Source organism: Bubalus bubalis, chromosome 2 (genome assembly GCF_019923935.1).
Source record: "Bubalus bubalis isolate 160015118507 breed Murrah chromosome 2, NDDB_SH_1, whole genome shotgun sequence".
Classification (NCBI taxonomy): domain Eukaryota; kingdom Metazoa; phylum Chordata; class Mammalia; order Artiodactyla; family Bovidae; genus Bubalus; species Bubalus bubalis.
In genome coordinates this window covers 138,255,808-138,270,642 of record NC_059158.1, presented here as the reverse complement: position 1 = coordinate 138,270,642, position 14,835 = coordinate 138,255,808, and the positions used below count along the sequence as shown (strand labels likewise).

General features: G+C 39.6%; 1 protein-coding gene across 3 annotated transcripts in view; it reads left to right on the top strand.

Moving 5' to 3' along the window:
- The window catches only part of RFTN2 (raftlin family member 2), a 69,360-nt gene extending 54,735 nt beyond the window's left edge, over positions 1 to 14,625 (top strand). For 2 of the 3 annotated variants that reach the window (XM_006078166.4, XM_006078165.4), the window contains exons 9-10: positions 2,449 to 2,527; positions 12,520 to 14,625. In XM_006078166.4, coding sequence (XP_006078228.2) covers positions 2,449 to 2,527; positions 12,520 to 12,789 — 349 coding nt within the window. In that variant the 3' untranslated portion in view covers positions 12,790 to 14,625. Of the gene's footprint in view, positions 1 to 2,448; positions 2,528 to 6,149; positions 6,739 to 12,519 lie in introns of those variants that run through there. The other variant, XM_044936890.1, reaches the window with a different exon arrangement.
- Positions 14,626 to 14,835: the final 210 nt, after the last annotated feature.

The window sequence follows — 14,835 nt, the reverse complement described above, 5'->3', positions numbered from 1 at the left end:
GAACAGCTATATCCTGTCAGATTATATAAAGTTGTTTTCCTAGGGTGTCCTTAAAGTTATTGCTTCATTGCCATAGGCAAGATTATACCACTGAGATTTAATGATTATACCACTTAGACTGTCCTAAGATAGGCAGCCTTTGAGTAACTGTCTCCACACTTACTGTTTTACCCCATTCATAAAGGTTAAGAAGCCTGCTGTCAGCCAAACATCACACCCTAGTATACTCAGATTGCCCCATCCTATAATCTTTTGGGAAAAACTCATCAAGGGTCACCCCCAGTCCCTACCCCGGGGCTCTAGGAGGCTTTCCATTCAAGAAGATTAATTGTCCCCTGACTCCTCATCTTTGGATAGTTTTAGGCCTGGTTCCTGCATGTGATTCTCTACCTGCATCACATACCTTGAACATTATCCAGAAACCTCTTGCTCTATTCTTGTGCCCCCTTTCCCTTGACTGTTCTCTCTGGAAGATGTTCTTGATTCTAATATATTTTCCTCCCACTAGACCCTGCCCCAAATTTCATTAAATGAATGGGGGAACTGGGAGGAAATCCCATTTTCTGTGCTCCTTCTAGTGGCAGGCACAGTGGAGGCTCTTCATATCCACTGACTTATTTGTCTATCACAAAGCCCTTGATAGGAAATGAAAGAGAATTTTAAAACTTTGCCAAAGTCACCAGGTATTAAGTGGTATCATCAGCCATTTCAGTACTGTCAACTCGGGGGTGGGGGGTGGTGCGGAAGGCACAACCTGAGAGCTGTGAGTTCTGGGGGACTTACTAAGAACTCTAGTGCAGGATACAATCTCTCAGAGAGCTCTGAGGAATGCTCCCAAGAGGTGAGGCAGACAGGTCAGCATGTACATAGTTTTGGAAAAGGGTTACGTGCAGTCAAGCACACATCCTTGTAGAAGGTTAGTCATAAGGAACAGGTATCTCAGTTCATGACCTTAGATCTTTTCTAAGTATGGGAAGATATAAGACACCAGGTTCATTAAAAAAATCCTAAAATATTTCTAGCTATGTGAGGGCCTGTTTTCTCAGAGCACCAAGTGTTTCATTCTGATCTTCACCTGAATTCCTTTTAGAGTGAATTATAAGTCCATGGTTGCATTGGCTAATGACTTGATTCTTGTAGAACTAGATGGTGAGCAACATTCTTTGTTTTACAGTAGAATTGAGTCTTGAATCCAGGACCGTCTGCTTCTAAAGCCACTGCCCTTTCCAGTATTCTCCCTGCCGCCCAAACAGCCAGCCTGTTCTGTGCACTGCCAGTCCCTTCCTGTCTCATGCTGACGTCTCCAGATGACTCAAGCTGTTCCCCAAAGCTAGGAGAAATTTCACATCATGTCTTTTTTTCAAAGATACAGTCAAACTAAAATGAGATTAGGCTAAAAGCAGTCTTTAATAAAAAAAGAAGCAATCTCTCATTATCACTTTGTGGGAAGATTTGCTCTTTCTCAAAATTCAACAGTATCAGTAAGTTTGGGATTTTCAAATTGTGTGGTGTTGACCACTAGGGCCAGAGTTTCAATGTTTCATTTGTTTTCCAGAAAAAAGAGCTCAGCATAAAATGCAGCTAATAGTGAGGTTTTGTTGGGGTTTTTTGCATAATAAAAGTCGTAACTGAGCAACATTAGCTACAGACACTCCTCCCCATAAATCCATGGAGACTCTGTGAAAAGCATTTCAGAGAAATCCAAACCCCAAGTAGTCTTTGGCAAGGGGTAATTTGCCATGATGGTAGTTAAATAAGGAGAATATTGAGTAGCTGACTACAAAGAAGCATCTGAAAATGAGACTAGCTGTGGCTCAAGTCCCTCAGTGGAAAACGTAGATAAATTTCTCACACGTGGCAGTCCAAACTGGTCTCTTTCTTTCATAAGACAAATTTGACAATGCATACCAAGAAGCTTAAATCATACCCTTTTGGCCTAATAATCCCACGCCTATGAATTTATCTCAAGGAAATAAGTCATAAAGAATAAAGAAGACTATACATATTTCTATAACAGCATTATTTATAATTAGCAGAAAGCCGGAAGCAACCTAATTTTCCAGTAATAATGGAAAGGCTTAGTACATTTTGGTATCTTAATTCTTTGGGATATCATGCAGCTATTAAGAATATGACCATAATGTACAAACAAGAAAAGAGTTAAGCATAGAATACAGAATACAGAACGCAAATACGTATGCAAAACCAAGTATGTTAGCACAGTGAGATTACAAGTTTTAAACATTAAGAATTTCTTTTATAAGGGCCATATTTAGCTTTTAGGGATTTTTTCCCCTTGTTTTATCTGCTGCAACTTATATAGACTGTTTCATAATTATTAATGGATCAGATTATTTTACAAAGAATACATGTGGAACATTCTAGCCAAGTGTGAAATATAGAGAATTACTAATTTAGAAATGCTAATGCTGTTGTTTTAATTTTCAGTGAGGGGAATTTGGCTACAAAGCAGGTTGTATTCCTTCAGAGACCAGTTATGTGGAATTCAGCTGCTCAGACACCAGAAGTGAGTAAAAGTGATGCTTTATGAACTGTTAAACTGAACCATTTAATCCTTAATCTCTCACTGTAATTCTAAATGGTGAACAGATGAGGAAGTGGGAACTTGATAAGGAAACAGCCTTCTGAACCAACACATAACAAAGGAAATGTGCCAGCAAACAGGAACATGAGACAGTTCTGAAGGAAATCAGAATATGACCCCAAAGTATGCCATTTGGGTATAAGGATTACTATTTTGAGCTAAAGGCAATGAAACAGAACCTCTCCCTTTCTGACAAAAGCAGGGCATAAATTTTCCTTTTGCCAATGTGACAAAAATTTCCTTGTGTAAAATTGCTTCCCTCTCCTGTACCAGAGACGATGCATCACTGGGAACAACACCTGTAGTCCCCACAACTTACTAAACCCTCTCTTGCATTAGTTTCCCCAAATACATTCTTGGTCACATCCAGACTCTTTGCAACCCTGTGGACTGTAGCCTGCCAGGCTCCTCTGCCCAAGGGGATTCTCCAGGCAAGAATACTGGAGTGGGTTGCATTCCCTCCTCCGGGGAATCTTCCCCACTCAAGGATCAAACCTGGGTCTCCTGCACAGCAGGTGGATTGGATTCTTTACCACTAAGCTATTCCCAAATATTTAACTTCCCACAGTTTACTGCCCCTAAAACCCCAAATCCCTTTTTATTTGTCTGGTCACTTCACCACAGTGTATCACCCTTTGTAAAATGAAAATCATCTCCCAGGTCTAACTGCCTCTTTGGGTTTTTACTTCTCTGTGCAGAACCTTGTGTGCATCCAAAATAAATCTTTTCTCCTATTAATCTTTTTCTAGTTTAATTTGCAGGTCTGAGATGCTGAACCTAAGATGATAGAGGAAAAGATTTTCCGCTCCTGCAGTTATAAGCCTCATAAGTGAATGTGCCTGATATTATGACAGATCTGTGCAGTCTTGACTTCTGACAGCACTTTTGTATTGTCTCCTCAAGGTCATATTTTTTCAGTTCTTTGCTGAAGGGCTCTGCTGAGTCTCAAGTCACCTTATTCTTACTAGACTCCTAGTAGATGCACACTTAGAATAGTATCATTGAATGAAGTAATCTTAATTAAGACCTGCTGCTGCTGCTAAGTCACTTCAGTCGTGTCCGACTCTGTGCAACCCCATAGACGGCAGCCCACCAGGCTCCCCTGTCCCTGGAACTCTCCAGGCAAGAACACTGGAGTGGGTTGCCATTTCCTTCTCCAATGCATGAAAGTGAAAAGTCAAAGTGAAGTCGCTCAGTCGTGTCCTACTCTTAGTGACCCCATGGACTGCAGCCTACCAGGCTCCTCCGTCCATGGGATTTTCCAGGCAAGGGTACTGGAGTGGGGTGCCATTGCCTTCTTCATAATTAAGGCCTAATTAATCTTAATTAATTAAGGCCTAACTTTCAAAAGAGGAAGTTTGCAAATGGACCAGAAAATTATTTAAAGTGATTCCGTATTATCAAGAAAATAATGTTTTAGAAAACTTCAAAGTTTTTCTAAACTAGCAAAGCTATTAATAGACTAACAGTATATGTAATAGCTGTTAGTCTATTAATGCTGTTGTCTCACATTGATTTTGAACACACTCTAGCTGGTTCCACAGGCAAGCAAGTAGAGGGGCTGTAGGTCGATAGGATGATAACTCCCTTAGGAGGAGAGCAGAGTGATCAAGTTAACAAAGATTTCAGAAAGACTGAATTAGAGCCCACAGGTGAGCAGCACCTTCCAGTCCTGGGGAGAATGGCTCAAACAAGTTCACAAGAAATATTCTGTTGGACTTCCCTGGCAGTCAGGTGGTTAAGCCTCTGCCATTGCAGGGGGCACAGTTTTGATCCTTGGTCCCTGGTAGTAAGAGCCCACAAGCTATGCAGTGGGATCTTATATATACATTTATAACATGCCTTAAAAAAATTCTTATATACTTTTAAGACCATAATGGCACCATTCTTTGCTTGTACCTTGAAATCAGTTGTTGTTGGGGAGGGGTTGATGGGGGATTGCTTCATTTATACAGGTTTTCAAATAATTGTTTCAAAGGTGAAAATTGTTAGTCACTCAGTCCTGTGCAACTCTTTGTGACCCCCATGGACTGTAGCCTGTCAGGCTCCTCTGTCCATGGAATTCTCCAAGCAAGAATATTGGAGTAGGTCCCTTCTTCAGGGGATCTTCCCAACCCAGGGATTGAACCTGGGTCCCCTGCACTGCAGGTGAATTCTTTACCATCTGAGCCACCAGGGAAGACTTTTTCAAAGGTATTTGGTTCTAAAAACCAGTTGGTGAAAATTTGAAACATTACAAACATTGCCTTATGATTGTCAAGGAGTTTTCAATAAAATTATAAATTTCACGGGCTGTTGGAAATTGATCTAGGGTTTCATCCTTGAAAAAAAATTTTCTCTTTCTTTTACTGAGACTAATGTTAAGATATATAAAACTTCTTGTTTCAATTGCACTCAACATGGAACAGTACTTTTATGTTAAGCAAAACCATTTCATGCCTCTGTTATAAAGGAGGGAATTGAGAATTGCATAATGAAGAAAACATATCATAGGAATTTTTTCTTCTGAAGTTATAAAGACCTTTACTTTTGGAATGTGTTTGTTTCACAGATGTTTTATACAATATTCTAGATAGCTTGAGAAATTTTAAAATATGGTCAATATAAATTCAAATATTTATACTCCCAATTTCTGCCTCAATTTCTTTAAGCTATTGAGGCTTCCCAGGTAGCACTAGTGGTAAAGAACCTGCATGCCAAAGCAGGAGACAAGAAGGTTCAATTTCTAGGTTGGGAAGCTCCCATGGAGCGGGGAACGGCAACTCCAGTATTCTTGCTTGGAGAATCCTATGGACAGAAGAAACTGGAAGACTACAATCCATAGGCCTGGATACAGGAAACTGGCGGGCTACAATCCTTTGCAATCATGGGATCACAAAGAGTCAGACACGACTGAAGCAACCTAGCACTAGCACTAGCATTGAGAGATAGTTTATTTTAGGAAAAGCAGAAAACTTTTAGAAAAAAAAATAGGAAAAAATCTTCATGAACTGGGGCTAAGCAGAGTTCTCAGATATGACTCAAAAGCATAATTCATTTTAAAAAATTGATAAATTAGACTTTATCAAAATTTAAACTTTTGCTTTGTGAATAACACTAAGAAAATAACAGACAGCCACAGACTGGGAGGAAAAAAAAATTTTTGCAAATCACATATATAACAAAAGACTTGTATCCAGAAGGTATCTTAAAACTTAAAAAATAAGAAATAAACAATGCAGTTTAAAAAAATAGTTAAAAATCTTGAACCAATGAGGGTATGTAGAAGAGAAGTAAACACATAAAAAGACATTTAAATTATCAGTCAAGGGAAATGCAAATGAAAACCATGATGAAACCATACATCTACTAGAATGACTAAAATTAAAAAAAATTGACAATTCTTTATTTTTTTTTAGTTTTTTTTGTTTGTTTGTTTTTTACTTTTTTTTTAATTTTATTTTTTAACTTTACAATATTGTATTGGTTTTGCCATATATCAAAATGAATCCGCCACAGGTATACATGTGTTCCCCATCCTGAACCCTCCTCCCTCCTCCCTTAGGACTATCAAGAATGAGGAACAATCAGAACTATAAAACACTGCTGGTGGGAATGCCATGTAGTACAACCACTCTGGAAAATGATTTCGCAGCTTTTTATGGGGTTAAACATGCACTGAGATATGACCCAGCAATCCCTCTCATGAACATTTGCCCTAGAGAAAGAAAAACTTTTGTTTACACAAAAAGCTACACATAAAAGTTTGAATGTTCTATTCATCATCTCCCCAAACTGGAAACAATCCAAATGTCTTCAACAGATTTATGGATAAACAGCTGTGGTATTTCCATACAACGAAATACTACTTAGAAATAAAAACATATGCGCCCTTTTTCTTTTTTTGGCCACGCAGACTGTGGGATTTTAGTTCTCCATCCAGGATTAAGTCCTGCAGCCCCTGCAGTAGAAGCCCAGAGTCTTAACTGAACTGCCAAGGAAGTCCCCACATACACTCTTAATAGCCACAATTACGTGGAGTAATCTCAAAAATGGGGAAAAAGTGCAAACAGTGGCAGATTTTATTTTCTTGGGCTCCAAATTGCTGTGGACGGTGACTGCAGTCACAAAATTAAAAGACGCTTTCTTTTCTTGGAAGAAAAGCTATGACCAACGTAAACATTGCTTTGCTGACAAAGTTCCCTATAGTCAAAGCTATGGTTTTTCCAGCGATACTATATGGATGTGAGAGTTGGACCATAAAGAAGGCTAAGTGCCAAAAAATTGATGCTTTTGAACTGTGGTGTTGGGGAAGACTCTTGAGAATCCCTTGGACAGCAAAGAGATCAAGCCAGTTGGAAATCAACCCTGAATATTCACTGGAAGGACTGATGCTAAAGCTAAAGCTCCAATACTTTGGCTTCCTGATGTGAAGAACTGACTCATTGGAAAAGACCCTGATGCTGGGAAAGGTTGAGGGCAGGAGGAGAAGGGAGCGACAGAAGATGAGATGGTTGGATGGCATCAGACTCAAAGGATATGAGTCTGAGGAAACTCCAGGACATAGTAAAGATCAGTGAAGCCTGGCATGCTGCAGTCCATGGGGTCACAAAGAGTAGACACGACTTAGTGACTGAACAACCAACAGCAATCTCAAAAAACATGCCGATTAAAGGAAGCCAGTCTCAGGGAGTTCTCTGCTGGTCCAGTGGTTATGACTTGGCACTTTCACTCCCTGGACCTGAGTTGAACCCCTGGTCAAGGAGATACGATCCCATATGCTGCAGGCCAACTAAGCCTGCACACCAGAGCTAAGACCCAATGAAGTCAAGTAAATAATTTTTAAAATATTTAATAAATAAATGGAATATAATCTATAAAAATATTGAATCACTCTGTTGTATACCTGAAAGTAATGTAATATTGTAAATTACTTAATGTTTAGAAAGAACTTTTTTTTTTATGATTTTTTTTGACTGCGTTTGGTCTTCATTGCTGCTCCCAGGCTTTCTTCATTGTGGTGAACTCCAGTTGTGGTGCTTGGTTTTCTCATTGTGGTGTCTTCTCCTGTTTCAGAGCACAGCCTCAAGGGTGGGTGCCCGGGCTTCAGTAATTGTGGCTTGAGGGCTTTAGAGCACAGACTCAGTAGTTGTGGCACACAGGCTTAGTTTCCCTGCTCTATGTGGAATTCTTCTGTACCAGGGATTGAACCCATGGATTCTTAACCACTGGACCACCAGGGAAGTCCAGAAAGAGCTTCGTTATCCTAGAGTCAATATAGCAATCCCAGAGAAGGACTCTGATTGGATCTGATTGGGTCATGGGCCCACACTGCAGTAGAGAAGGTGGATAAGAAAGCTGGCTGGAAAAGTCATTGTCCACGACACCTTTTCCTCTCCCAGGCTTGACTGATTTTTACAGCACCAAGCTTGGATGACCTGACCCAGGAACATACTTTGTGAGCAAGCACATTCTGTGGGGTTTCTCTGTGTGATTCAAAGCCTCTGACTCTTCTAACTGGTACTAGAGCTACACTTAGCCTTTCAGTGGCTTTCTAATCCTCCCTCAAGCCTGAAACACACAAGGGGGAGAAATCCTGAATGTCCACTCCATGTTTTTATTGCTATATAAATCATATTTTTTAGGTACTCTTCCACTCTATCCATCATGACATTATACAAGGCATGCGATATCTTATAATTGCTGGTATAATTCTGCTTATGTTTTTAAGACATCATGTATGGAAAATGAAAGGTAGACTGGTAGGGCACCCTAAATTCAACTGCTTTGTCACTGAGTCTCATGTATTTGAAACAGGTAACTCATTTTTAGTAAATGAGGATGATTATCAAAAGTTGATCAGTTGGGGACTTCCCTGGTGGTACAATGGTTAAAATTGTGCTTCTAATGTAGGGGGCCCGGGTTCAATTCCTGGTCAGGGAATTAGATCCCTCATACCACAACTAAGACCCAGCACAGTGAAAAAACCAAAACAAAACTGACTGACTTTATCAATGGTGGCATTAGATCTGCATGCAAATCTTGATAGAATCTCCCCAAATTTATAGTGAAATATCAGAAGAAAGAGAACCCGTATGAATTCTGAGAACCTATAGGAATAAGCCTAGCAATGTAGCATGAAAAATCTCTTTATAACATAGGGAAATACTAAAAATACAGTGAGTGCTAAGTGCAAAAGTGAGCTATACACCTCTTTGTGTGCATATGCAAATACACAGTGTTGTTGCTCAGTCGCTAAGTCATGTCTGACTCTTTGCAACCCCATGGGCTGCAGCATGCCAGACTCCTCTATCCTCCACTATCTCCCAAAGTTTGCTCAAATTCATGTTTATTGAGTCAGTGATGCTATCTAACCATCTCATTCTCTACTGCCCTCTTCTCCTCCTGCCTTCATTCCTTCTGAACATCAGGGTCTTTCCCAAAGAGTCAGCTCTTTGTGTCACGTGGCCAAAATATTGGAGCTTCAGCATCAGCCTTCCAATGCATATTTGGGGTTGATATCCTTTAGGATTGACTGGTTTGATCTCCTTGCTGTCCAAGGGACTCTCAAGAATCTTCTCCAGCACCAGTTCAAAGGCATCAGTTCTTCAGTAGGCCGCCAGGCTCTTCTGTCCATGGGATTACCCAGGCAAGAATTATTGGAGTGGGTTGCCATTTTCCTTCTCCAGGGAATCTTCCCCACCCAGGGATCAAATGTGTCTCTTGCATTGGCAGGCAGATTCTTTACCACTGAGCCACCAGGGAAGCCCATACATACATAGTAAAACATGCCAAATATTAACAGTGGTGTCTCTGTGAGATGGGATTGTGGATAGGCTTTGCTTTTTTTCTTTGTTTTTACCAGGTTTTCTACACTAAGCATGTATTATTTTTGTAATTGGAAATCTTTGAGAAACATACAAATCTTTGACCATAAATCTACTCACATTTTTGCATAGTGAATAATGTAAAAAGAATAAGATAAGACACTCGGGTTCCAGTTCAAAGCCAACTACCCTTTGACCTTGGACAAATACCATCTTGTTTCTGGGTCCCATGTTGGTAGAAGGAGGAATTCGAGTGGATGATCTTCATGGACTGGTCAGGTTTCCCTCTCCTACACTGTAAGTTATAAGAACATTGCAATTTGATTTGTTGGAAAAGCTATTATTTCATGTGGAGTTGTTGTTCAGTCGCTCAGTTGTGTCTGACTCTTTGCCACCCTGTGGACTGCAGCACGCCAGGCTTCCCTGTCCGTCACCATCTCCCAGAGCTGCTCAGGCTCAGGTCCATCGAGTCGGTGATGCCATCCAACCATCTCATCCTCTGTTATCCCCTTCTCTCCCTGCCTTCAGTCTTTGCCTGCTTCAGGGTCTTTTTCAATGAGTCAGTTCTTCGAATCAGGAGGCCAAAGTATTGGAGCTTTAGCTTCAGCATCAGTCCTTCCAGGGAATATTCAGGACTGATATCCTTTAGGATTGACGGATTGATCTCCTTGCTGTCCAAGGAACTCTCAAGAGTCTTCTCATGTGGAGTAAGGGAGCCAATATCATTGCTGAAGAAAAGCGTTTGTTGTGACATTTTTTTTTGTTGTTTTTCAATCACTAAGTTGTTTCTGACTCTTTGTTACCCCATGGACTGCAGCACACCAGGCTTCCCTGTCCTTCAACAGCTCTTGGAATTTGCTCAAACTCATGTCCACTGAGTCAGTGATGCTATCCAACCATCTCATCCTCTGTCACGCCTTTCTCCTCCTGTCTTCAGTCTTTCCGAGGATTAGAGTTTTTTCTAATCTTTTTTAGAGTTAGGTATTTAATTATCTTCTAATATTTGAAATTTGTATTTGGTGGTTGTTTACTTATTAATTCTTATCTAAAAGTGAATTACTCTATCTTATTATCCTGGCTAATACATAATTTTTATTAAGAAATTTCTCATTGAGTATGTGAGAGTAGGCCTCTATTGGCTGATACACAATAAGGAATTTATTACAAAATTTACCTTTGGCCCTGGTGCTTATGAAGAAGGAAAGATCCAGACTGCCAAGTGCTCCCAGGCACCCCCTCCTTCCCATTTCATTCAGGCAACAGGAGAGGTCATTCAGGAGTGAATGTATCCTTTGTGCATATGGGAATGGAGCCAGCAGCCAGGCTTGAGAAAGGAGCAGTACCCATCAGGCCTGCTTGCAGCCAAAAGGCTCTGTCCTCACCCACCAGCATTCCAGCACCAAGGAGAACATGCCATTCTCAACTTATGTACCTTAAGGGTAAATCTGTCAGGTTCAACTGCTTGTGTTAAACTCGGTACATTTGGTGAATGAGAATAAAAAAGAAAAAGATTTGAGATCTAATATTTGCACTTAATGAATGCAAATGAAAATGTCCCCACCATAAGGTTATATCTGACTTGAGACATGAGGGTGAGCCTTTATTGAGGCAGGTCCCACGGCAGACTTGTTCCTTTAAACTTGCCCAAGGACTCAGGTAACCAGCCAAGAAAAAGATGGGCTGCCAACACACTCCTTTCTAGACAGCACACTGCAGCCTGCATCTCCTTATATAAACAATGCTGTCAATCACCATCAACCATGGTTATATTCCCTAGCAGTCCATAAAATTCAATTTACTATAGCTGCTTGTTTGTATTGTGTATTTGCCATGAAAACCAGTAGAAAATACTTTTGTATTTTATACACGGTAGTTCAACAAATCTGGTCTAACAAACTTTGGTAAGACTAGCCTAGGAATCTGACTTCTATATTTTTTTCCTAAGGGTTTTTTGATTTATTTTAGTAATTTTACCTCTCACATTTGAGAAAATGTAATCCCAGTTCTCAGCTAACATGTAAATGAGCTTTAAGAAAATAAACTCTTGATAGTATGGAAAATACTGGGCTTTAAAATCTTTTTATCTTATTATGGGCTTCCCTGATGGCTCAGCTGGTAAAGAATCTGCCTGCAATGCAGGAGACCTGGGTTTGATCCCTGGGTTGGGAAGATCCCCTGGAGAAGGGAAAGGCTACCCACTCCAGTATTCTGGCCTGGAGAATTCCATGGACTGTATAGTGGTCACAACGAGTCGGACACGACTGAGTGACTTTCACTTTTCACTCTTTTATTATGTATCCTTATTCAGTTTCTGTGCCTAAGTATATGCACATGATCCAATATATGTCATGTTGTCAGTATTAAAGAAACCCCCATAAGAAAATTTCATCAGAAGTCTGAACATGAAAGTTGTCTCCCTCAGCTCTTCTTCTACTGACTTAGATATCTTTGTTTGACTTCGTTTCCTTGGCAGGAAAACCCTGTCCTTTTATTCTGAACCACACCAAGGGCGTGGTCAGGCCTCAGTAATATTTCATAGTGAAAATATCCACAGCTTCTCAGACAGCCTGCAGAATGAGCTAGTCCTGTCACTGAACAATCCTACCATGCCAGGCAGAAGCGGTCTGTAGTAGGACAAGGAGAGGGGTCCACCCCACCTGGAAAGGCACCCCTTCTTCCAATATGATCTCTATCTGAATTATCTGTGCAGACTATTCCTATAGAAATGGGGGTGAGGTGGCCTCTAAGGCACTTTTTCTGCTGCTCAGATCCCAGCAAATACCAAGATGAAAAATGGAAGCTTCAAGTGTATCTCTATCTGCTTTGTTCCCCAAAGTATGATCTCAACAGGTCTCTCTCCTCAGAGGTGTTGTTGAGGCCCAGACAGGGCCACACAACCAACCTGACAACAAGGAGAATGGGGGGCCGGGAAGCCACAGACGGTTAACAGAGAGGGGAGCACACCTTCACCTGGCTGGGGGGTGGCGCTGAGTTGGTCCTTGAAGAGGAGCAGGATTTGGAAGAGAAGCGGGCAGAGAGCTAGAACAGAGGGGCAGGACGACACCCAGGCTTTTACTAACTCCTAGTTGCTAATCTCTTGTTTTTCAGAGGAAAGGCAGTCGGCACGTGAAAGGTGAAGACAGGAGTAAAGTCCCAAGCAGGAGTGTCAGCTTGGACACAGACCTGTTACAGCCTGCAGAGAGCAGAAGCCCACCTGAGGAGTGCCTACTCGCCCCTTCTAGAGAATGCTGGATGAAGAAGAGGCCAGCCCAGCCCAGCAGCTTCTCCGGGTTCAGCAACAGTGACAGCGTCCTGCGGGAACTAGATGATGGACAGTTTGACCAGGAAGACGGAGTAACTCAGGTCACTTGTATGTGAGCAAAGAAGGAAAGCAACAGACGTTCTGTAAATAATTATTAAAGTAATTCCCAAGTTACTTTACTGTACTTCTTTATCTGCATTTATGGGATACTTTGAATCTTTCCAGACTCAGGCTTTCCTCTAATCTACCTAAACTTTGGTTCAACCTCCCAGGCAAGGAAGAGTAACCAACATATTTGTGAATTTAGAAGCATGTTTCACAGTTTTCTCAACTAAAACATGTTTAAACAGATGCCTCATTAGGATATTAACTGATAATGTACTTCAGTTTCTCATGAATATGCAAAGTATATTTTTCTTACAATTGCTGGTAAGACAACTAAATATCTCAATCAGTATTTTTACCTAATTAGAAAATTCTCAGGAAGTTAGAGTCTTACTTAAGCTGAAAATTTTCTCTTTCCCTCTCTCTCTTACACACATATAAAGGGCTAATTAATAAAATACCTATTACCTGAATATAACAATTAAGCCAAGTTTTGTCTTTAAGTATGGCATGTACATACAAAGCAAATCCTTATTTGTTAAAATATCCTTTTAGGGATATTTTAGGGAATCTACCTGATAAAGAATTCCGAATAATGATAGTGAAATTGATCCAAAATCTTGAAATTAAAATGGAATCACAGATAAAATATCCTTAAAAAAAAAATCTTTTTTTTTGTATGCCTTTAAAAAAGGGTCACCATGTTACCAACATTGTACTGATTCATCAAGCTTAAACTTTCTTGCATCTAACAGTCTAGAAATAGAGTGGAGCATCATCCCTAAAAATTCAATACAAAAAGAACTCACAATGTACATGTTTAAAAACCTTAGTAGACAGAATTAATTCTCTTTTTAAAATTGTAAATAGCTGAAAAGGGAAACACCAACTTTAAATGAAAACTGAAGCATTTTACATCTATCTAGATGTAAATTATGCTTTTATTTTGATTGCTAAAGCATGAAAAATGTGGAAACCCAGAATTTTCAGTCCTACAGGAGTAAAGAGGTGCTCACAACATATGTGAAATGTATGGTGACCTATTTGTTCCATCTCTGCTTTTTTTCCTCTGCTAACAGGGGAACTTTTGCCTTGCCAAACCTTTAACAGGTAAAGATTAAAATTTTATAAAATAGAAGAATTTCATTTTATCTATGAAAGACTTTGAAATGTGGGAAACTTCAAATGAATTACAACTGTGCCATTGATGGGTTCAGCCTATTATATATTTTTATTAGCATTGGTGTTGACATTATAAGATCATTTGAATAACAAAATGTCATTTGTTATTGGGCTATTGTCTTACTGAACATTAATGCTTATAATATGTTTTACACATATGACAGGTATGTATTACATGTTATCAAATATATGGTGTAACTGATCTCCGTGAATTGATGGTAAGATTGATGTGCAATTATTCCGCTTCTACCATGCACAAGCATTACCTTTGTATGTATAAAGGAACATAGAATATTCTGCTCAGTACTATTCTGTGGAAATAGCTACTAATATTGTTTGCAGAAATGGTTTTGTTTTTTTTACTTTTAGAGAACCTGAGTTCCATATTTAAGAGTTGGTGAATTTTTGGTAGAAATAAATACTGCTGCTGGAGCCCACAAAATGCCATGAGTTATGAAACACAGGTAATAAACTCAGAAAAATGGGACCATTTTTCCCAAAGGCAGGGTTTACAACAGGCAGAGATTCTGGTATATAGTCTGTCAGTATACAGAAGGAATTTGATGTATTAAAGACAGAGATAGAAATTTATATTGGCTAAAGAAAAACTCAGAAATCTTGCTTTTAATTCTTAAAAATTTGCATAAAAATGCTTTCTTTTCACAGTTTGTTTTTAATCTGTTATTTCTTATTTTTTTAAAAAACCTTTTATTAGAATAGACTTAGTAGTTGTACCCTGAAAGCTGATAAGCATTTACTCCAGTATTCACCCATAAGTTATGTGACAAATTTGTATGATAGTGAATAAATAATTACCAGGTGGTTCTAGAGCATTATATATAAGTAACTCTATCTTTTAAAAAACAAAAAGTAAC